The sequence below is a fragment of the Boleophthalmus pectinirostris genome, unplaced genomic scaffold (genome assembly GCF_026225935.1).
Source record: "Boleophthalmus pectinirostris isolate CB_2022bp ecotype Guang Dong unplaced genomic scaffold, ASM2622593v1 HiC_scaffold_21, whole genome shotgun sequence".
Taxonomy (NCBI): Eukaryota; Metazoa; Chordata; class Actinopteri; order Gobiiformes; family Gobiidae; genus Boleophthalmus; species Boleophthalmus pectinirostris.
In genome coordinates this window covers 12,341,855-12,367,568 of record NW_026571175.1, presented here as the reverse complement: position 1 = coordinate 12,367,568, position 25,714 = coordinate 12,341,855, and the positions used below count along the sequence as shown (strand labels likewise).

Below are 25,714 nucleotides of genomic sequence, written 5' to 3'. Positions count from 1 at the left end.
TTCTTACTTATTTTTGAAAGATATATTTTTCACTTACACCTTTCTTTCACAATAGTGAGATGTGTTCAGTTTTATCTTGCAAGCTGCCACATGTAATGGTATGGCTTATATATTACTATACTATATTCTAGGTTTATTATTTTGGAGACAATGTAGTATTTCAAATCAAAAATATAAAAAAAAAATTAATTTCAGTTTCACTTTATTGTGGATTAAATTGTGGTTACAAAGCACAATTTAGTAACTAGCAAAAGAAAACTAATGCAAGCTAATCAAGGCTTTGCTATGAAAGGAACTTTAGTATTTAAAGTGAATTAAACACTAAAGCAGTTTTAGTGCAAACTAGCTCCATTTCAAATTGAGGTGTTCTGCCTCCAGTGACCATTGCAATTTCAAGTACTACATGACATCACATAGGACTGCCCTGGTTACAGCCAAGTGTCTTGGATTATTAACACATGGCCGTGGGGGCAGAGTTGATATGTTGACACCTGTTTGACCAATCACACGGTCACTTACACCCCCAGACCTCGCCCCTCATTTTCCTCCAAGTACTGCCCAGTTTAGCTGCTCTGTTTGCACTGTGGTTGTAGACAGTGTTTAGTCTCTCTTTAAATAATGTTAAGAATGTGATGTTAATACAATAGTGTGATGTTAATGCAAATATATAATCCTTTCTGTGAATACTAACTGATGTTTACGTATCTCTTCTTTGACAACCCTGTTTTGTTTTGGGGTGATTAGACCAATGAGCTCAGAATTGACCAGTGCATACTATTGTTATGTCCTTTGGCAACCACTTCCACCAACCTCGCCTATGTGCGGATCTGGTGTGTCATTTCCATTTGGTGGGACAGTTGGTGCAGATTGGCAACCTCACTTTTGTCAGTCTACACTGCAAAAAAACTTGGCCAAAATCTAAGATATAAACATTTAAATCTATCAGAAAATGACTTAAAAGTAGTGAAATTATCTGTCCATGAAGCAAGATCATTTTACTTGACAAGTTATCTTAAAATAAACTACCTCTAGTCTAGATATAAGTACTTGAAATCAGTCTTACATGTTAACAGTTAGTCCTTTCATCCTAATCATAAACTTGTTTTAAGTGTGTTTGTCTAGAATTTGGCATTTGAGAACTTATTATTAGGCCATGAACATTAATCTTAAACTGGTTTAAGTATGTTTATCTAAAACTTAGCATCCATAAACCATCCCTTACATTTCCAGCCCATGAACACTTATCAGAGGCTTAATTCTAGTGTAGAGGTAGTTTATTTTAAGATAACTTGTCAAGTAAAATTATCTTGCTGCGTAGACAGATAATTTCACTACTTTTAAGTCATTTTCTGATAGATTTAAGTGTTTATATGTTAAATTTTGGGTAAGCTTTTTTGCAGTGTGGTTCTTACTATTGAATAAAAGTTATTTTTCTTAGGGTGCACTCACACTAGGATTTTGGAACTGTGCACGAATAGCCCCTAAAATGCAGTATGTTTGTCCAGTGTGAGTGGAACTGAACCGTGCCCAGGCACAGCACGGTTGGGACTTTGGCCCGGTTGGAGAAGATGGGCCAAAGTTCGGCACGGTTGCTCATGCACGCACACACGCACGACTTTACTATATGAGCCCTGTGTGTGCATTGATGTTATTCATATGATTAAAAACAGTGAATAAACTCTAAAACACACACTGAATCTACGCTTACCTTCAATAAGGACTGTGGACCAGGACAAAAGTTCTGCAGCCTCTCGTCTCCGACTGTCTTCACTCCTCCATGCTGTTGTTATATCCATAACCTCTCATCTGTCTCTATCTGTCTCACTATTTAATAGATTTTTCTACCTCTAGACTTATTTTCTCCACTAAAAGCATTAGCTCTGCTGTGCGACATGTAAACAAACAGCGCCGTATAATGACGTCATCAGGCCGTGGCTCAGTTTGGTTGTGCAGGTGTAAGTGCGGGGCCATAGAAACCTCAGCAATCATGCTTGAGAATGGCATGGTTCTTGCACCCAAGAAAATGCAGTCAATCAGTCTTGTATCAAGTAAATCTGTATCACTGAATCAACAACATTTGCAGGAGAAAACTATGGTAAATGGCTTCTTTTAAACATTTATTGCCTAATTTAAGATTTTCTGACTAGTTGAGTCATGGAAGAAATATATGTGACGATTTTTAAGATTATGCAACCAATTCAGAACTAGTAAGTACATAACAAATCTGAAAATAAGATTAATAACCAGATATAAGTTTTAAAATCTTGGCCAGATCAAAGAAATTTGCAGTGTACCCCAGGGCAGCTGTGGCTACTACGGCCACAAACTCAGCAATAGTGTGAGAAAACCTATCAAACACCAACGCAATGGACAAAATGTGAATTCCAGCCCATCCAGACGCCTCACTTTCACACCTGGTTTCCACAGCAACCGCCGGCTCGCCCACAAAAGCAGGGGGAGAGATAGTATTTCACTACTTTATACATCCTCTCTGATCTGTGTGGGTATTTTGCAGGGTTGGTGCTGAATTATATAGCTGAGAAAAAACTAATTTCCACTGGCGTAGCTTCACAATACTGCAGGCCTTATAGAGAAGATCCATTTTCACAATCACAATCTTATTTCACAATAAGAAAAAAGTAATATACTTTTAAATAAATGTAATATTTACCTAAGGTTTTGTATCGTATTTGACTTCCCATATATCCTAAGACTGTCAATAAGATGTTTATTATGTTTTCATTACTATTTGAAATGGTACTGATTTTTTGATTGATTGACTTTGGTAGAAAGGAAATGAGAAGAGGATTACAACTACTTAACTAATATAAAGAATTTTTTGGACACTCAAAGACTTTTCTAATTCTATCTAACTGATAGAAGTGAGGTTATTAATATGCACCATCGACCTCTGACCACCAACAATCTCTCAAACACCACATTCATACATCGGCAAGGCAGGGTCGCCTCTCCACAGATCTGATCTGTAACTTGGTCTGGTTTGGTCTCCATGGAGATAAAAAGGTTTAATGTCATACTGTGAAACATTCCAGATGAAGCAATAACTTCTCCATGAAGAAAAGCATTTGACGTGCCCTCCACCAGCAAAGCTACACAATGCACCTTTAACCAGAAATATGGTTTAACTACAACTTCTGCTTTCTACGAATGATGACTACTATTAAGTCCAACATACTTTTTACTTTAACTTGAATAATACCTTTAAAAGACAAAAGCTTTGGATTGACTTACGAATAGAACAACTGCCATCATTGTGTTGCATTTTTTCCCCACACGTTCAGATTTTCCGTTTTGATGATTAATTACTAGGGTGGTGTGTATTTTCCTTCCCTAAAATGTTTTTGAAATGAGCTACGCCATGGGTTGGTTTTGCAAAGAGACTGAGTTTGACAGAAACACGTGTAAGCAGAGGAGAGACGAAAACTCTGGAGGAAAAACAACACAAATGTCAAAGCAGAATGAACATGGATTGAAAAGCTGTTACAGTCGGCCTATGGGAGGCACCAGAGCTCCTGATGGGAGGAAATGTTTGTACCTACAGGTTTTACGAGAATTGGTCGAAAAGGTCAGGAGACATTGCCAAGGCTAAAATGGCATATGGAGAAACGTATATGCGCCTGTGTATTTGTGTGATAATGCATGGAAGTCTGAAAGGAACAACGCTTTGTTTTTTGGAACAGATGTTGGTGAAAGGTCAGTTGATCAGTTTACTTGTATTTGAAAAAGGTTTATAGGTCTATATACAATTTTTTGCTGTTGTTAATGTTGTTGAGAGGTAGCAGAGTGGATATTGTCTGGCAAATCCAAAATGGTGTCTCTGTATTTTTTTGTCCAGGGATATCAGTCTCCACTCCCTCCATTGTACCTCAAGCCAGAACCAATCATGACTCTGCAATCACATGTCTTTATTTCAGTGATGCATTTTGAGAAATGAAGGAGCTCATTGGTCATTTTGAAGTTTAATGCTTTGCTCACTGATTCTATGCAAATCTGTAATGTTTTTCAGTCATCTGTGATTCTTTTCTGATCTTTTATCATTTCATTTTACCTTGCATGCAACTAGCCATTTTTTTTTCCATATGAACTAACCATGCGTATCCCTGATTGGCTAATCCATCTGTCAATCATGCCAATCTTAGATCTTCCTTAAGTATGCGCCAATAATGAAGCAAAAAGGATTGGTTATAAATAGTGACCATAATTGAATTTGTCTAAATGAAAAGTAGCAAATGATGCGATGTGTATAGACTGCTATAGCTGGCTAACTGGTTCTAGCTTTATAATCCTTATCACTAATTCATTGCAGTATCTTTCTCATAGTTTCTTTCATTCATTCATTAACTCTCTGTTTCCTTCTTAAACACACATACACACAAAGTAAGGCTCCAAAAGGCATCGTGCATAGAGTCCCCACAAATCTAGAGACAGACCTGCTCATGGTTTAGAAACAAAACAAACAAGATTACACACACACACACAAACACACACACGTACGCAGGGACAATGTATTTAGCTTTTTGGTACTTATAAGGTGAATCAAAATAAACAACTGAACCAATGCTGTCCAATTATACCTTGGCTCTGGCTTCAAAACATGGCACCCTATGGCAGCAAGAATAACTAAAAGTGATTTCTTGAGGTCTATTTGGAAGTTTCCCAGTTTCTTTTCACTGAGGATTTCATGATTTAACATGCGGCCGGCCTGATATGTTTGGTCCCACTGGAGTTAGAAGAAGAGATCTGCATTTCATGAGCTCATAAATATGATAAATTATTGTCATTAACATTTCTGTACACACATATGTGGCTCAGAACAAGTTTACAGATGGGGAATTGCCAACCACCAAGTTAGAGTAAAAACAACAAAATAAAACTTTATTTTTATAACTTGTCTGGACAGTCTGAATTATTAAAGTATGAAGTTTTTCAGAAAGGTTTGTAGATATAGCCTCTATAACTTTAAAAAGGCAATGTTTTTGAAGTATACATTTTACTTTGGAAATGTGTAGATAAGCTTTTTTTCAATATTAAGGTTTGTGAGTGAGTAAAAAGTGTAAAGAAGTCCTTTTCTATTCATGTTGGCTCACTTTTTTTATGTCAGAACTTCTGCTTTTGAAAAACTGTCTGTCCATCAAGTGTGCCTTTTTTTTTTTTTTTTTTCATTTTTCCACTTTCTTTCTTTCTTTCTTTTTTTTCTTTTTACAAAACTAAACTAAAAAGTAAAATAGAAATATCCAGTATCACCCATTAGTTCAATACATTACAATTTAATAAGCCATTGTTCACCTTAGTTTCCAAAGCAACAGATCATCCAAAAATCCCAAATCTTTTATATAACATCCAATAACAATAAACAACATTTACACACTCTTAGCTGGCCTTTGTATGTCAGAAATCTCTCCACAACCAAATTACAAAACGTCTAACTACACTTCCATATAGGCATTCTAACCCCAGTGGCATAATAGCGTTTCATCTCCACCTAACTGCAGGGGGGCGCTATAAATGTCACAGTGTCATGTAATCTACGTTACTGAGGTGACTGAAAGTGAATTGACCATCAACCTAGTAGTGCCCTTGCCTTGACCGTTGCATCAAATTAGCCCTGAGCGTATTGAGAGAGGGAAGCACGGGGGAGGAGGGGTGATCACTGGACAGGGTCAGTGAGACATTTTGCCAAGACAAAAGAAAGATGTCACGCAGTGTTATTGTAGCCATAACACAAGACAGGTAGCCCCATCAGTCAAGTTTGATCAATGGGAGAACTGCACCTGACTCTACCTGACTTGAAATCATACTATTATTATTATTTTTTTTTTTTTTTACTGTTTTAAAGGCCCTATATTACACAAAAGCTCTCTTGTGAGCTGTACGCCATGTTATAATGTTATTACTCAAAAAGATACCTAGAGTTGTGCTTTTTTTCATTCACACATGTTTGATTAATCCTTTATTCTGTCTACATTTCAAGCTCAAAATGCACCTTGTGATGTCTTGAAGCAGTACCGTATTTTTCCGATTATAAGTTGCATCAGCTAAAAAATGCGTAATGAAGAAAAAAAAAACATATATAAGTCACACCTGACTACAAGTTGGACTTTTTGGGGGAAATTTATTTTATAAAATCAGAGACTAGGAACCGACATTTCATCTTGAAAGGCTGTTAACGTCACATATGAACTGTTCTTCAGATAAGTATAGCATAAACAACAGAACATAACAAGTTCACCAAACTCTCAATTTCACTCCATATCACTAAATCCATTGAATTCTTCATCCTCACTTCTGAGCAACTCCGCAACCTCCGCAGATAAACGGAGCACCGCTTTCTCTTCTTGGAGTTGGACTTCTTTTTAAATTAAAAGGTGGCTATCATCAGACTCAGCATCAGTTCCAATTAGAATTAGTCCAGCCTTTCTGAATCCCAACAGGATGGTTTCGGTTGTCACTGAAGTCCATTAAAAAACACAGTGGAGTACTTACGTTACTCTATTACCACATGACATCACACAGTGGAACGTAATGTTTTCAGTTTGAGAGAAGACCTCAGCCTAAATGTGCAGGGTTTGTGCATTCAATATGTGTGAATGAAACAAAACACAACCCAACATTATAACAGAACAAAAAAATAACTTAATATGGGTCCTTTAAACAGTTTGCAGTGGTCCAAACTTATTTGTAATTTGCCTTATGCATTCCAAGCATTCAAATGATTCACAGCAATAAATGCATGTACTTGTCATTGTAATGGTAAAGCTAACTACTACCACAATAACACACGCTTCCTGATTATTGGACTATAAAATGTTGTCTAATTGGAAGCAGACAATATGCAGCAGACATATTATGGCCTCTAGAACTGCTTTTACAGTATATCTGTATTGGGGCAAAACACATTTTGTTCAAATACTTAAAAATGGGTACAGGGCTTTTAAGTAGTTAAGCCTCAATCATTCTGACATGAATTAAAGCTTTATTAAGTTACTATAATCTTACCTTTATTATTTTTATTAATCTTATGAGAATACTTTCACTAAATGTGGCTTGTTATTGGGCCTATTAATTCATTTATTTTCAAGCACAGTTATACAAAATGAGTAAAAAGGTTCATTTGTTGTTATTATCTTGACCAGAATGATGATGAGAATTTTCTATTCAGTGTTGTTTTTGAATGACACTATTTGGTTTGATGAGATTACAAAATTAACCTGGAGAACAGGTACTTGTCCTTAGACATAATTTTCAAGTGAAGTTTAATCACCGCGACTGAATCAGACTCTTCCCCCATAGAGTTAAACAATTTGGAATATTAATTTGAGAACATTTGACCAGCTTTGAGTTTTTTATTTTCTTTCTTTTCATTTGTATCTTTTTTATAATTAATTTTGGACTATGAGGATTTTGTTTCCCTTAAACTACCTGACAAAAAAAATTTTGTACTCCAGTGATAAATGATTACAAAATCAGTTAAATACATGGACTTCTTTTTAAATTAAAGGTGCACTATGTTACTTTTCTGTTGGAAGGTTCACCGCCTGCTTATGTCCATAGAGATGTTATTTCTTTGCTTGTAATGTTCCACAGTATGCAGACATGCAGAATTCGCCACCAGGCAATGTCACATGTCAGATCTGTGGAGAGCAGACGGTCAAAATCTGCTTTTTTCAATGTATTACAGCGGTTCCTCGTTTATCGCTGGGGTTACGTTCTAAAAATAACCCACGAAGTAGTCAACTTTATATTTTACAATTATTAGAAATGTTTTAAGGCTATAAAACCCCTCAGCACACACTTTCTACACTTTTCTCAGAAAGGACAGTTAACCCTTTTTACAACCTTCTTAAAACTTATTGTTGCTGTCGTCCTTTTGTCATTTTCCTCGATTCATTTATTCCGTAATGGAGTCTACAGCGCAGAGTCCTGCACGAGTCAATTTTTGGAGACCCACATCCGCTCAGTACAGCACCGCACCTGCCCGTTAACCAGAGATGATATCAAACTTTTGAGCTGCCTACGCCACTGACTGAACCATGACTGAACCAGGACTAACCCAGGACTAACCTAGGACTGATTCCACGACTGAAGAGGAGGACTAAACCAGGACAAAACCAGAACTGAAACAGGACTGAAACCGGCCTGAAACAGGCTCGGAGATGACCGCAGGAGAAAGGACCTGCGCAGAGCTCTACACCTCACAGTAAGCACAGCAATTGCCCGATCGCGCTGCACTTCAGAATCACACTGCTAGCGATCGGGCATTTATGTAAATTTGGCAGCTGAACGCATTATGTACTGTGCAGGAGACACGGCACAGAGGAGACTGATTGACAATGATCTACAATAGCCAATCAGGATGCAGGGGGAGGAACAGAATATGCGGTCATACACTGTAAAAAAAAAAAAAGGCATGCAAAACTGAACAAAAAAAATCTGAGAAACAGCGAGACGGTGAAAGGTCAACCGCGATATAGTGAGGGACAACTGTAAAAACCTACAACTGATAAAGATAGACTATTTGAATGCCTTACTATGGGACATTCCAGGCAAAGAAGTAACATCTCTACAGAGCCAAGCAGAACCTCCACTAGAAAAATGATGCACCTTTAAATACGTTTTTAAAAAGTAGCAAAAGAAGGCTAAAGAACACTTTCAAGTTAATAATTAACATAACTCAAATATTCTTTTTTCTCTACAATTCTAATCAGGATGAGAAAGGTCAGACATTGTGTTTGGACAAAGGAAAGGTATCAAGCGGCGTCATTGTAGCCGAGACACGGGAGCGCCAGCACACGTCGGAACAGCTGAATGGCCGACGCGGACTTCCATCACATTTGAGAGAACTGGACCTGCCTCTTGTCCCCCACGCTTGGTAAAGGTCAGGTGTGTGGGGGGGGCAGGACAATGGGGTACTTACAGCAGGGGTAATTGAGCAGCATGATGTCGTCCAACGCGATGTAGCCCTGGCGTTCCTCGGACACGGTGGCCTCGAAGACGACCTGCGGAGAGAGAGAAGGGACAAAAGAGGCACAGGGATGAGTGAATGGGCAATTACGCCGGGAGTGGGCAGGTTGGCGGTGAAGAAAGTCACGGTGCGAAGAATTCTGAACATTTCCATGAGTTTAAAGACTGTGTAACATTTCTGGGAAACATTTTACCACTTGCTTTCCATGGAAATGCTATTGCTTTTATTGGAATATTTCACAGTATGGCATTAATAAAGGCAATGCCACTCATAGAAGGAATGCATGTCAACACCATTAAAAAGACCAAGAAAGACAGATGCCATACTGTGAAAAAGTCCAGGTGACACAATTACTCTTACTTAATCTCCGTAGAGACAAGTTAGTGGCACACCATCCACCAGAAAGGTTACATAATGTATCTTGAAAATGTCCTTTGAATATTTACTTTGTTTTGTTACACTCTAAAAATTGCATCCAGACATCATGTACTGAACAAATACATCTGTTTACTATAGTAGTATATTGCCAATTGTTGTCTAAACTGAATTATGTCGATGCCAAAAATGTTCCAATGTAGCGCTGGAGACTAGAGTTTACATTCTAGACCCAAGCGCAAATCTGACCCAAGCTCCAAACCTGTCTGGGCGTATTCGGACATCTTATTCTACCAAAAACTGCTGCGTGTAACATAAAAGCTCAGTTTCTTGAATGTAACCCCAGTTCTATGACTGCTTGGACTTGGGTCAGGTTGGGGAATGATTTTGGTCCAGGTCAGGTTCAGATATTAAGTATGTGGGCTCAGTAGGTTGAGCAATTTTTTTTTTTGTGTGTGTGTGTGTGTGATGTAAAAAGTAAACATGAAATCTTCCTTCGTTCCTCTCCAGATGTGGGTTAAATTTACAGCAATATATTTCCATATACTGGAGCTTCCAATGTTATGTTAAGAGATATACCACTGACTTCTAGTACTCCCTATTCTATTTGAGCACGTACAGCAGCCATGAGTTTCCTATATTATGTACTTTTGCCTTATATGTATATTCTCTGTACCAAGGGTTCATGTGTTCACACACCCATTCTACTCATTGTCATAACCTATAAATACTGATGGTTTTATTTTGTCTGGGCCACTTGTGGAGATGTAATATGGAACATCCTGAGGTTATTAAACTTTTTTCACATACGTATTTGTCTGGTTACGGAGTCAGTTCTTATCAACCATGGTCTCACGATAACAAAAACTCAACCAGTCACCCATCTTCAAGTTTTAAACCTAATCTAAATCTAGACCTTGTCACAAAGTACCCAAAACACCAGAACTTTCCCTAGAATACAAACCTAAACTTAAGTTGTAAACAGCTGGGCCCGGTCAAGCAGAAGTATACAGCAAGCCCAAAAATTCAAGTTAATGCATCTGATATAAAAATGTATTTAACAGATAGCACATGTACTCTAATTTATGAAACTGTTTACCTTTTTTCTGTACCATTTTTGGTTCTAAAGTTACATACATTTCAAACAGACCATGTATGAAACATGGAACAAAAATTATTTCCCAAATTTCAAAGACCTGCAAATCATGTAAATAAATGGATGTATTTCATCATATCTTGTGTTATTCCATCTTTGAACTGTTGATGAAGGTACATGATTTTTCTAAAAAATGTGTTTAAAATGATAAAACTTTTCTTGGAAGGGCTGACAAATTTTATAGAAATAGTTACCTTTCATTTTGAAGTAATATTAAAGTATTCGGAAGAAAAAAGCGACAAATTATGCAAAATCATGCACCTTCTACTTGCTCACACAATTTTCCCTCTGTTACTTTTCCCTCTGTTACCATGACCTTTCTTCATAAAAAATCTCATTACTCAAAAAGTAGGAGGTTTTTCAACCTAATCTTGTACCATATGGTAGAAAACTATATTAAGCAAATACTCAGACTAGTTTGTTAAGGATATGTAAGTGAGAACCGGAAGTTATCGCTGATTGTATTTATTGCCCAAAAAGTGCTGCATATTTCATTCCCTCCGTTACCGACATGAGTTTTAAAATTTTTTGTCAACAACTTGAAAGAATATCACAGGTTTAACTTTACCCTACTGGAGTGTTAACTCTTTCCTATATTCTAATACTTTACTTATTTCAATAGTCCCTCTAGTTTCTGAATAAGAGACATTTGAATGTAAAAAATCTGCCCCCGTTTCCCTCCGTTACCTCTTGACAGGACCCAGCTACCAAACATTTTACCATTTGAAAATGCATAGGCCTACTGCTTTCAGAATAAAATTGCTTGTGGTTTGATCAACAAAACGTTAACTTTCCAATTGCTCACAAGCGCCATTAATGCCTCCTCCACTGAGCCACTGTGATACATTTTGTTTTCATTATCATATTTTAACTGCTCAGGGACATTAGCATTAACGCGACGTTTAGCAAATCCACATAGTTCTTCAAGCCCTCATATCCACAACTACTCAGCCAGCAGCTAACTCCCCCTGAACCTGGGTGGCAGTTCTAATCGCACATTGCCTCTACGTTCATCTCTTTATCTTCAGCTGGTGAGCTTGTAGAGGCACTGACTTGAGTTGTTCTGACTGTAATTACCGCTCACCAGTCCTGCCCTGTCTCTGTGGCACTATAGGAAGTCTCTGAGATTCACTTTAAAACTCTGCATGCGGGCAGATTATTTTTAGATGACGGAGTGAATATTTAGACTGCGTTTAAGCACTCCCACGGCTCATTTGACAATAGTGACAACGGTGCACCACAGGCCACGATCTTTAAGGTTCTGATAATGGAAAACTTTATCGGATTAAGTTGCATATTGCTATTGCTGATATGAGGCTTATGGCTGGAGACAAAGGCGGCTTAGCAACTAGCAGGTTTTCGAATGCCATTTTGGTTGCTTATGCTGTATTTTCATAGTACCTAGGGGGTTGGTAGCTCAATCCCAATAAATTCTTGGCAAGATATTTCACAGCAAAAACTTATTATATTCACAGTTCAATGAAAAGCTCAGTTTGGAAACAGTTGCCATTGACAAAGAGGTTGAAGTTTCTCCGGTGCAGGGTCCGCCACCTGCTAGTCACCATGGAGATATTATTGGGTTTCTTGGAATGTTACACAATACACCATTAAATTAATCTATGTCCATGGAGACAAGCATGTAACAGGGCAGATCTGTGAAGAGGTGACCCCTCCCACATTAGCTCTTCAAGGTTAAATGTGCACTATGTAAATTTTGTGGTGGAGTTCAGCACTTTTGTTTTATCTATGGACACAGCTTTTTCCCTGAAATGTACCACAGTCTGGCATTCAACATTATTTACAGGTGATTTTTAAACACAAAACAATATCTGGAAAAACATGCACCTCTCCACAAATTGGATCTGTATATTGGCGTGTTGCTTGTCTCCATGGAAATAGATAAGTTTAATATCATGCTGTGCAAAATTCCAGGCAAACCACATTTCCATGATGACAGACCCTCCATCTGGAAAGTTACACAGCAGGAGTTAAAGTCCACTTTATTGTCACAGTATAAGAACATTTGTCCTCTGCATTTGACCCAACCTTTGTGTCACTTTCGCAGCTTGGTCAGAACTACTTTAGCTTGAGGATTTTAATGTGCATGTTTTGGGTTGATGAAAGAAACCAGGAGAAGAACCCACCCCAAAACACAAATATGGAATCTGCAACTTCACACATGGCGACCGGGGATCAGAAAGTCATAGTGATTCTTATTCATATTTCAGTATTACCTTTTTATCTGTTCTTATAACCTTCAAATCTTGTTCTTTGGTTCTTAGTTTTCTTTACATTTTAATTTGACTGTATGACTTGCTTTGGGCTATTATCCATAAGATTTACTTTATTGCAACACTAGACTACCATGACGAATCCATTTCTTGCATGGATCAATACAGTTTGCCTGAGTGTGCGTCTACCATCTGCTGGTGTAGCTGAAGTGCGAATGGTGGCCTGCTCAGTTTTGTCATGAGGAACTTTTTTAGCAGACAAGAAAAAGTCGCACAACATCTGCTGCATAATGATAGGTTTGATTTGAGAAGTTTCAGAAGCCCCGGAGCTGAAGAGCTGAGAGGCACACAGATGTTCCCGAGCAACAAGCATAAATCAAGTAGAACGCTGGATGCATGGACTTACTTATCAACCAGATTAGAATTATTGTATAGGTTGATATTTGTCTGTCTATAGCCTGAGTGGGCGGTTGGTGTAAGAAAGTGGAAACAAAGGACTCGGCAGGCCAAAATTGTATAAAGGAAGTGTGAATGAGTGACTGGTGATTCAGAAGGCTGTTGGTAAAGATTGGCAGCCATGTCCCTGTCAATCAGCCCCAGGGTAACTGAAGCTACAATTTAACGTCAAATGTATGGAGCGAATGAACAATACAAAATGTCTGTGTTATTCTGAATTAGATTTTTTTTTTTTTTATGTGTCGAATAGTACTACTTAAGGACAAAGTATAGTTCTGTGTCGACTCAACGCACACCGTCGCCTTGTCACCGTCGTTTTTGATTTATGGGTCTGCGTCGAAGTCTATGCGGAGCGAAGTAATTCACCGCCTTTAAGCAGCCATGGACTGTATAAATGCAGGCACTTCCTGCTCCTACTGGCCCTGGCTCCCATTGACTTACATTGGAATATTGTGGACCCTCTTTCTGTGACTGCTGCTGTGAGCCTTGTCATTTTGGTTTGAAAATGTTTGTATACGTGATTCTGGGTTTTTTAAAATCCTATTCCTAATATGGAGCCTGGCACCAAATTTGCCCCTGTAGCACCTGTGATTTATCTGAGTGGAGCTGAACGCTATGGGTGACATCACACTTGCTTAGTCCACTTCTTTATACAGTCTATGTAAGCAGCACTAGGCCTGACTGAGCATTGGTGGTCTGTTTAAAAAAGTCAGACCCTGAAATTAGTGCATGTTAACAATGTGCCAAAGGGACTGCAAGATAGATTTCAATACATATTTCATCTTTTCCCAGTTTCAAAATTGAATAATTCAGCTTTATTACAAAAATAAATAACATAATAAATTTAATTGTCATTCTACTAAGTCATGTCCTCAAACCAAAAGTCTTTTCAGAACATGTTGCAGCCATAACTTGCGCTGGTACGTCAGGGAAAAAGTTTCATAAAGTGGTGAATGGCTTTAAGTGCACTCACCAAAAAGTCACCTGAACTGAATTATTTGCCTGCTCTCTGGCACCCCCCGCAGACTTGGAGGGGGCCCAGAGCACTCATCCACTTGCCTTCCCTATTGGCAGTACTTTCTTTTCTTTTTTTTTTTTTTTTTAACCATGTGAGATAACTCATAACGGTCACTCAGCTCCGCAGTGGAAGCCAGACTAGCTCATGTGCAGGAGACACTCACAATACATCACGCCTTAAGTGCCGGGGGTGGATCAATAGTACAAAAAGCCCGGGCAGATGGATACAGAGCCGGGCTTTTCTTTGCACTAATTTATTTTTATTTTTCATTTCTCCATCGGACCATTAGAGACGTCTGACCGATTAACTCCTCAATTCATCACGCGTCAACGCACCCAGCGCCATCGATTCACTCTGTTCCGAGCTACTGCTGCTGCTGCTCTGAGTCTGACCTGTGCTTATAGAAGGGAGAGCCCGAGAGGAGTGTTAATTTGACACAATATTTTAGTGTTGTTTTACCAATGATTTTTAGTTTGAGTTAAGATTTAAAGTATATTATCATGGGACATACAGATTTCATCCTTGGATGTTGAGTTTTTTATGGTTTGCTTTGGAGCTTTGGAACTGAAAATTAGACCTTGGATCTTGTTCATTTGTTCCTTTCATTCATTTATGTTTATTTTTTATTAATCGACGGAAACAGGCCGATATTTAGTTCTGGCTGATTTGCGGTGATACACTGCTCTCTTATAGATTTGTGGTTAAAAAATGTGCTGTGGGTGAGTTTGTAGTGTTTATGTGTAAATGTAAATTTAATTTATAATATTTGGGGAAAATATCAGCAGAGCTTGTCAGCCATCGGTTGCTCGGCATCAACACTGGCCATGAAAAAACTCACATTAAACAATCTCTACATATAATATAATATATAATATTCAAAATGCTTGTCAATGATGAAAACTCCTCAAAATGGCCTCCATAGCAGAGTTTGGTCAGAGTAACTGGAAATTAAGAATGAATCGATTTTAAAGATTGCACGATTTAAAGATTTATGTATAAAGGATATCTTTAAGACTGGACCAAAAAATGTTTTGATTTGAAGGAGGAAAAAGATCTATATGTGTTTTGTTTTTGATATTTAATAAGAGTATAGACTATTTCTTAAGTAGATTAACCAAGATTAAAAACAGCCTTTGAAATAACCGTGGAATATGATTAAAGTAAAAACATATTAAAAAAAGGAAGACTGTCAGAAAAAGACTGTAGAGTAGTGCATATGTCTAAAGAAATAATATATTCTATTACAATGTTCTCCCCTATACAGAAATCTAGTTTGCAAAGTGATAAGTACATTTTCACTCCAATATGCATGTTCATCTACTTTCCCAGTACATATCCATAAAACTTGAATAGCTATAGAATTCTTACTACTCGTGCTATATTATGCAGTTCGTACCAAGGTTGTCTCTCGGTGCAAATATTAAACCCGATTTGTACTGTAGGTTTTACGTTGAATATAACTTGAAAAGGCTTTAGAGTACTCGAGCTTCAACACGGCCTGCGGATAGGTATCAGTGGGAAGGCGAACTATACAAAAGATCTTATTCTCACATGTAGAATTGTAAAAAAGTACAAAAAAAATTAAATAAAATATGTTCAGAAAAAAGAGCAGAGGATACAGTCGGGAGCTTAAGCCATTCGCGTATTGTTTGGCACAGTAGGAGCATGATAGAATCTTTAATATTTGATACCGCAAGTCTCGCACTTTTCTCATTCGGAGTGTTGAGGAGAAAAATCTATTTCTGCAAACAATGAGTGAGATGGATTCATGGAATGGAGAAAAGATGGTGGATAGTGATGTCGCCGTGTTCCTCGAGGGCTTTTGTGGTGATGAGATGAAGAAAGAGGGGTGAAGGATGTAGGGGGCAGGGTTACTCCAAACCAGTAGGGGCTCATGCAAGAACAAGAGCAAGGGGTGAAGTAAACAAAATGTGGTATCGGTGGTTTCATCTTTATATCTGAATTATTTTCCCATTATACACAACAAATGGTTGAATGGTGAATTTCATTTAACTTTAACCCAAAAACAATACTGAAAAAAATATGTTGACTTGACATGTAAATAAAAGACTTTAAAACTTTAAAGTCCTACAGGTTTGGTATTTTTTACACCATATGTGGCAGCAAATGTGTCAGAAGATATTCAGAGGAAATACTTTGAGGAAATAAACATAAGGGACTGTACAATTGTGTGAAATGTTGTTTTTCTCGTATCCATGGAAATTTAAGATGCAACAGGCTTTTTACATGTGGCAGAAAATGTGGCAGAAGATCTTCTAGAGGAAACACTTTGAGGCAATGGACAATTTCATCCCCAACCGAAACACCAGAGAGGAGTAAGAACGAGGCCTTTCCTGTTGTGTTCACCTGGTTCACCCCTGGACACAGCTACGATGTGGCAGGACACAGAGGAGGGACACTTTTGGCTCTTCCACAAGATCTGCTGACCCTACCTGACCAGTCTTCCTTTTAAACTGCATTGAGACTTTTGATGCATAGTGAGAATGTTGCTGTTTGCCACCTGGAGTTCATGGAGATGTTATTTCTCTGCCTGGAACACCTACTTTTCTTTTTAGATATAGATAATTTGAATGCCAAATGTGGAATATTTTAGGCAAACCATTGGTATTAAGGTTAAGGTAAGGTAATGATAAGCAGAAACATTACATAGTGGACCTTTAAAATGAAAGTATTTCAGGTTTGTCCCATAAACAAAACAACAGACAATCAGAAAATCAGATAAGACTAAGTCCTGACTGAACCAATCTATATGAAATCCAGTAATATATATGGTCTAAAACATAATAAACCAAGTCCAAACCAGGTCTAAATCATTAGAAAGAATTCCTCCACAATAAATGATGCCAATGAGCAAATAAATAAACAACTGCAATAGCACAGCACCAAGAATGAATGGGTTAAGTCATGGGAGTATATGTTGAGGGAAATGAGCCATTAAGTAACAGGCTGCTGGGAGATATGCTCCAGAGATGAATATATGCTATAGGGGTGGGATGAGACTCCATTTTCACAAGACGAGACATGAGATTGGGTCCACGAGAATGAGACTAGATGAGATTTTGACATAAATTGTAATAAATAATTCATACATTTTGTTTGGCCTCAAATGTTTCAGTTAATATTTTTGCTTTAATTGTAGCCTACAGCTTCTCAAGAGATGTAACTAAGTACATTTGACCCTTTTTTGTCCAGTACAAATGTAAATGCATATTATTTCTCACATAATTTTGTTGCAATTTCATCCAGTGAGATCTTGTTCCAATATACAACAACTTTTTTTTTTGTTTATTTTGCTAATCTACACATTCAAAAACATCTTGATTTTTCTTTTTTAATTGCTAAATGGTAAATGGTCACAGTTTTATATAGCGCTTTTCCACCTTCAAAGCACTCAAAGGTGCCTTTACACCAAGGAACCACTCAACCCATTCAACTCAACCAATGATGTTTACGTGGAGAACGGGATTCAAACCACCAACCTTTATATCAGTGACGAAACGCTCTACCAACTGACCTACTGTTTTTTATTTACATATCTTTACATCAATCATATGTCAAACCCAACATCACCTCCAAGAATGAATAATCCTAGATAACAAATGTACAATTGTATCTTTATTGTATTGTAAAAAATTACAAGGTTCCCACGGTCATGGAAATCCTGGAAAAGTTATGGAATTTTGTAAATTCAATGAAAGTTTTGGAAAAGTCATGGAATTTTAGTATCTCTTTCATGCAACTACAGTGTTCTGTACTACAGTATTTCTGCTATGATTATTTCCGAAGGCGCCTTTTGTTTAAAAGAGATATAATAATAATAAATGCACTGCCAGTGTTTTGAATGTTAAAAAAACTATAATACCAAACCATAAGGTGAGTGGAAAGGGTTAACATATTTCATATTTAGCCCTAAAAGTCTGATCAATTCTACAGATGTAGGGTGCCGTAAAGTCATGGAAAATTCACTTTAGGTCATGAAAAAGTCATGGAAAAATTTAAAAATTTTGTCAGTGAAAAAGAGTGGAAACCCTGAAATTCTGACAAATAAAAAAATTATAATAATAAATAAATGAATAATTAAACAAATTTTAAAAAGACAAGACCAAAAGAAAAGAGAAACAAATTCACAGATAAAATGAGTGAGTGTTCCATTCATTAAGAGGTGTTTGTAGTTCCTCAAAATAAAAAATAAAAAATCCAGGTCTATAAAAACAGCTGTATGGTTCTCTTTAAAAATGCATCTAGTTATTTCTTATTTCAAAAAATACATCACGTCTCCTATCCATCTGTATCTTCAATTCTTGCCTAGAAGTGACGTGTGCAACATCTAGTGAACTTCGGTTGGATAAGATAATTTCCCTTGTACATTCAAACCCATCTTTCACTGTCACTGGAGCAAGCTTTGGAGCAGGGGCCATCTACCGCACGGCATCGAGGGACCCTTATTTTTGTTTATATATTTATTCACACTTCACAATCCCACCATCTTCCTTGGAGCCCACCAGACAACCACGTTATGAAGGCTACGCTATGCCAACATTTACAACCGTGCATTAAAGAACCCGAAGCAATCAATCCGAGACCGAAACAGATGGGCGTGCCGGGGGGAAAAACACATACAAGCATTTTAATACGCCCCCCCTGCAACATCGGACCTGCCTCATAAAACTATACGGCAGTCAATTGATAGCGCAGAATAAACCCAAGGCGCCATAACTCTTCAAACATAAACATTGAGCAGCGGCGTTACGAAAGAAAAAAAACCAAGATTTGTACCGCAATTAATATTTCTCGCTTTTAGTTCGCATTAGGTAGGAGTTATTTATGCGCGCGCCCCAAAGATAAACTCCAGCTTCGCGTACGTCATCCATCTCCATAAGGGCTAATTATTTAACCGATGCTACAAGCGTGCTAGGGATCGTTTGAGGCATGTGTCGGAGGCGAAATTGCACCAACGTTATGCTAATTGATTTCGCTAGCTACAACCAGGCTATCGATCCTTATTGACAGTGCAGTGTTAATATATGGTGAGTACGTACGGTTGTATGTAAAAAGCTTTCGATTGCCAATTACTGTGGCAATGGTTCTTTTCATTACTCTGATCTTAAAGGTGTACTGTGTAGCTTTTTGTTTGGGGGTCTGTCATCTGCTTGTTTCTGTAGATATGGTGTTGTTCTGCCTGGAATGTTCCGCAGTATGGCATTAAAAAAACGTTACCTTACATTTATGAAATTACAGGTGGTTTTATAGCTCAAAAATACTGAGAAAAACAGGCATTCTGACTGTAAGCTAGGTCGCCTCTCCACAGATCTGACTTGTTACTTGGACTGGTTTGGTGTCCATGAAGATAGAAAGGTAGGTTTAATGCCATACTGTGGAACATTCCAGACACAGCAATAACATCTCCATGAAGAAAAGCGTTTGACGGACCCTCCACCAGAAAAGTTACAAAATGCACCTTTGATATTCCTTTTTAGCAAAACATGCAGTTGGAGATGAAAATTCATACTGTTGTTGGATCTTTAGGCAAGACACTAAAGAGCGAGATTTGTTGCGACTGAAGAGGCCAAAGGTGCAGGTTGTAGTAAAGGGACAGTCCAGAATTTTGGATATAGGTCCTCATTTCCAAGTGAATGTTGGAGTCCTGTAGAGACACTTTTTAAAATATTCCATCCAGTCCTTGTATTTGCTGAGGTCACTGGTGCTAGGCTAGTGCATGTCAATGGACATAGTTAGCCTGTCACTAAAAACAGTTTTACCAACTCCACAGTGCACCAGAGGCAAAACAGTTATAATGTCAGACTGAATGAATGTCTGTGTCGATAGAATAATTTTAGAAGTAAAACCAGCCTTGCATTTGAAGTCTGAGCAGCAGCAGAAAGTTATACTTCCTGATAGAAAGATTGGCAGTAGCGGACTGATATATGAGAAAATAGTCCCTCAACATGCGATGATTCATGTGATGCAAGGTTAGTTTTATTTCATTATTCATTATTCTATCAACACAGACATTTCCATCAATCGTCTGGCATAATAATAGATTTGCTTCGGGTGTTTTGTGGAGTGGGTAAGACTGTTTTTAGTGGCAGGATAACTATGGCCATTGTCATGCACTAGCCTAGCACCAGCGACCTCAGCAAATACAAGGACTGGATGGAATATTTTTAAAAGTGTCTCCACACGTCTCCAACACTCTGGATCACTAGGAAATGAGGTCCAATGTCCAAAATTCCGGACTGTCCCTTTAACATTCAGAGCTCATTAGCTATTTGAAACACACATAGTAATTGTTAAATGTAAACACACGTATGACCAAGTTTTTTTCTTACATTTTCAAGTCTAGACAATGTTCAGAAGAGAGAATGAGTAAAAGCAAGTCATTCGAGGTTTCTTATTTGGTTTTGTAGACAGAATACAAAATACAAATGTTTTTATCCATACGTCATCCATCTCCATAAGGGCAAATTATTTAACCGGTGCTGCCGGCGTTCTAGCGATCGTTTGAGGCGAAATTGCACCAACGTTACGCTAATTGATTCCGCTAGCTACAACCAGGCTATCGATCCTTATTGACAGCGTGGTACTGAAATATATGGTAGCGGTTGTACGTAAAATGGAGAAATTGTGTTTGTAGTGCTGGGTGCAAAAGGACACGAGACAGAGACAATAGAATACAGATATGAATGCTTTAGTGGAATACCTAAGGGGCTGCAGCAGCTCTTTCATGTGCAAAAGTACCAATCTAATTTTAGACTAATTAAGGTTTGCAAATGAGGGACACAATTATAGAATATACACAGAGTTAGAAGAAAACTTTAGCTTTAACTTTTCTGATAGAGGGTCTGCCATCAGTTTGTCTCCGTGGAGATGTTATTGCTTTGCTTGGGATATTCCACAGTTAAACAAACAAATCTTGTATTTATTCAGCTAAAGGTGTTTTTATTTCTCAAAATGACAATAAAAGCATGTGTTATTATTATTGTGAATGGGCCCACGTCTTCACAGATCTGACCTGTAACTTGGCCTTGTGATGTGGCCTGCTTGTTTCCATGGAGATAGTTAAATTAAATACAATCCTGTTAAATATTTTGGAGAAAAACATTAACGTACATGGAGTCAAGCAAGTGGTGGAGACTCTATCAGAAAAGTTACACAGTGCACTTTTATAAAATGTAGTTTATTTGCTTTTCAATACTTACAAATGTCTAGATACTATTTTATATTCTCAATATCAACAAAACCAAATAAGAAGCCTTGAATCACAAATAACTTACTATTTACTCATGCACTCTTTTGAACGCTGTCTCAATTCTAAAATACAAGACACAAACTCTGCAAATTTCACTCTTAAAGGTGCACTGTGTAACTTTTCGCCATCTGCTTGGAGATGTTGTTGCTATGATGGGATGCATTAAATGTGTACTGATCTTGCATTTACTCCATAACAAGGGTTTTTACTGACTTAAAAACTTGCATTCTTACTGTGAGCTGACTCGCCTGTCCACAGATCTGATATTTAACTTCTCTCCGTAGAGATAAATAACTGTAATTCCATATTGTGAAACATTCCAGGCAACATCTCCATGGAGAGAAGCTGGTGACGGACCCTCTACCAGAAAAGTTACACAAAGCACCTTGCTTAAAGACACAACAAGAGTAGCATTTCCAATTTTAGGCTACTGAGCTAGCAACCCAAACAATTTACTTCCCTTACAAATTTCACAAAAAAGCTTCATCTCATGTTGCCATGTTTTGCTAAAAATACTATTAACTGAGACCAATATCCATGGGTTTCAGAGTGATGAAAAATTAGGACCGTTACCATAGCATTTAACAATTTAAAACAAAATATTATATCTTTTAAATGGAAAAAAATAAATCCTAAATCGAAAATGCTGCATGTAATACAAAGATGATATCCATAAATAAGAGGGCTTTGTGAAGTTGCCATAATATAAGTGAAAGTTGTTGAAGAATATACTGTATCAAATTTAGATTTTAGACTTTTTCCACATAATGTTTAAACAATTTCTACCTTCCTTAAATAAATCGCTCTCCCACACATTCGTAAAGATTCCGCAGACTCAAATGAATGTACCCTGGGATGACACCTCCATTAAAAGATAAAACCGTTATGTATTTAAACACACCAGCCAATCTATAGTAACTGTTAACTAGACATTTAGTGGCATTGTGAAAGGACCACCTCAGCAAATATTGACCCAAAAGTGGGACACAGAGTTTAGACTTACTGTGCATTCAGCATTTTAGCGGCTATACAGGAAAGGAACGCAATACAACAGGTAAGCAAAAGAAGAGATAAGAGAATGGAGATGGTTGGAGATAGCGAGTGAAAATGGTCAAAGCTATATAGTTCGAATAGCCTCTTCAACAAAAGCGAGTGGGAGGGAAGACGTAGTGTCCTTCAACAATCCTGGAAAGTTGTACTACAGGGGTTTTAGCAAAGCACTCTGGGAGCAAGTGCAGATAGAAGTAGAAATGCTGCCATGTGGTCAGGGCATGTCAGGTTGAAGCTGTCAGTTCGTATAGATTGAGTTTTAAATTGGTTTTAGATAGCCTTAGGAGTGTGCATAGGTGAGCAAACTTTTTCAGAACTTTGAGGATGGATTGAGAAATTATGTCTAGGAATTTCGTATTTTGTTGTGACCGTTTTATTGGTCACATTTTGATATTTTTCCACCTTCAAGGCACCCAAAGCACTTTACAACAAGGAACCACACACCCATTCATACACACATTCATATACCAGCGTACACAGACTGTGGTTACGTGTCTTGCCCAAGGACACAACAACAGCATTCATCTGTAGGAGCTGGAATCGAACTCTCACCCTCTGGATCAGTGGATCTGACCGCCACACCAATGATGTTTACGGCAAGAGTGGAATGAATCGCCAACCTTCAAATGAGCTACTGTCTCCTGTTCTTTTGATTTATTTTCATTTAGGATCGAGATTAAAATGTTTTGAAGTTTTTGTTTGGTTTTTTTTTTGGCCTCAAGGCCAATTTTTTTAAATTACCTTTTGGCAAATAATAACACATCTGCATCTTGTATTTTATTGATTTTTTTCAATGAAAAAAATTATATTCATATGAAGCATTTATGTTTATAATTAAATAATTAAATAATTATATGATGTATTTACCTTTGCCACCGAATTTTTGTCACCTGACAAGCTCAAGATCAGACAGTGACAGTCTACACACGCGCAGATTCTGTAGTGCAGTTAAGGACAGTAAAATGGCGAGTGTTCAAGTACAAAAAGTTGACAGAGTGCAGAGTTTTCATAGAACGGTGGATGACCGATAATTTTTTTGTTCAATTTAAGGACCGTGCAGTTTGTCTGATACGTAAAGAAAGTGTGGCAGTTTTCAAAAAGTATAATCTGCGTCATCAGGGTCATACAATTCTGTTTTATGGTCGACCCGACCTCAGCCCCCCCATCAGAGTCGAGAGTGATAATGTGGCCCCCAGAGAAAAAAGTTTGGTGACCCATGGTTTCAAGGACCCACATTACACAACTGTATTATTATTATTATTTATTTTAAATTCTCTTCAGGAGACCAGGTTAATTCTTTCCTATTTCTACAATATCGACGATGAATGCACTTTGACAAACTGGTGAGCTACAGAATATGCCACTGTGTAAGACAAAACTAAAACCTCTTAAATGTTCTATATTACACAAAATTCAAAATATAGCTGGACTTGCATTTAGTCTCATTCACACATGTTTGAGTAACCCTTTATTATTAGTCTGTCATGTTTTTAAGTTAACAGCTTTTACCTTTAGTTTAGTAGAGTTTGGCAATTCCAGGTATGAAATGATTCAAATGATTCTAGTGAGGGTGTGTGGAGTTAAAAACACAGTGGAGCACTTCCTGTATTACAACAAATACGCAGTGTGTGTGTGTTAAACATGTGCGAATGAAACTAAACACAACTCCAGGTATGTTTTTGACAGAGAAACATTAAAACATAGATCAGAAAAGTGTAATATAGGCCTTTACACATGATGCACTATCTTTTGTCCACCCGTTTTTCAATGCATGTTTCATTTTATTGAATCATGTAGGCTATATCCTATTCTATATTCCAAGACACTGCTAAAACCAAGTCAACAGAACACCCAGTTTCCACCCCTATAGAAATCATTTGCAAGGACGTGTTCAATTTAGGAAAAAAAAAAGATATCAGTTGGAAATATATAGCAGTCTATAAACAGACTTCAGTGAGGGGGTACATAAAATGGAATTAGCTACAAGATGTGTTTTGAATGACTGGCCACACTTTGCATAGGAATGACTTTGGAATTCTATCAGTGGGATGCACATGTCCAGCTCCTTCATATGTTCTGTTTGATTGATCACGTCATGTTGTTTTACCATCCACTGCCTTCACACGAGTTAGTGACGGAGAATAGTAATGGAAGACGGCGTTTGCTAATCCTGGGAATATTATGCACCTCGTGGATTGTCAATAGCTTCATTCGGACTGAAGGAACGAGATTAAAATGTTTTGCAGTTTTTGTTGTTTGTTTTTCATGGTTATATGCTTGTGTAGGTGTGAAAATGGAAGGCGAACACCAGGTAGTAATTGTTTAAAAAGGTATATAGTCTATATATATGTGACTTTCAAAAGATACAGTTATCATTTGTTTAAAGGGAAGATAAAACACAATTTTTCTGATCTATGTTTTAATGTTTCCTCATCACAAACATACCTGGAGTTGTGTTTTGTTTCATACACATGTTTAACACAAGCCTGCATATTTAGGTTCTATGCTCAAATGGAAAACACTTTGTTCCACCTTGTGATGTCATGTGGTAATACAGGAAGTGCTCCACTGTGTTTATAGACTTCATACACCTTCCTTAAAATTATTTGGTTGATTTCAGCACTGAATTTGCCAATCTCCACGGTAAAGTTTCTAAGGTAAAAGTTAACTTGAAAACTATTGCTTCATGACATCACAAGGTGGAACAAAGCATTTTAAGCTTGGGAGATGTAGACAGATTAATCATAAAGGGTTACATGTGTGAATGAAACAAAACAACTCCAGATACTAGTATGTTTCTGAACATTCTATCATGGCTTAAAGCTGTGTGTACACTGTGTGTTTTTTGGCCCTTTTTGAGCCAGTTTTTCACTTTTGCGACTGTTTTTGGGATCAGGACGGGGTTTTCACTTAATCGTGTGTTGTGCTTCGCGTATGGGGTAACGAGAACCAATTAAAACCTCACGACCAGTTCCCAATTGGAAATCGGCAAGAATATCAAACCTTTTCGAAATCCTGTTGCCTCTCGTGAGGTTTTCGCACTGTTGAAGTAGTTCGCAGAGTGTGAGAACATGAATCGTGAGCTGTGAACATTTAAACCCTGTGATTTGGTCGTACAATTTGAGCTGGGGCAGAGAGAAAAGATCAAAAATATCGTTATCGTGTTTGTCTGTCA

The 25,714-nt window shown here is 37.7% G+C and overlaps 1 protein-coding gene across 4 annotated transcripts in view; it reads right to left on the bottom strand.

The window, feature by feature from the left end:
* The window catches only part of ptprua (protein tyrosine phosphatase receptor type Ua), a 456,280-nt gene that overhangs the window by 197,228 nt on the left and 233,338 nt on the right, over positions 1 to 25,714 (bottom strand). For all 4 annotated transcript variants that reach the window (XM_055157468.1, XM_055157470.1, XM_055157469.1 and 1 more), the window contains exon 4: positions 8,936 to 9,017. In XM_055157468.1, coding sequence (XP_055013443.1) covers positions 8,936 to 9,017 — 82 coding nt within the window. The remainder of the gene's footprint in view (positions 1 to 8,935; positions 9,018 to 25,714) is intronic.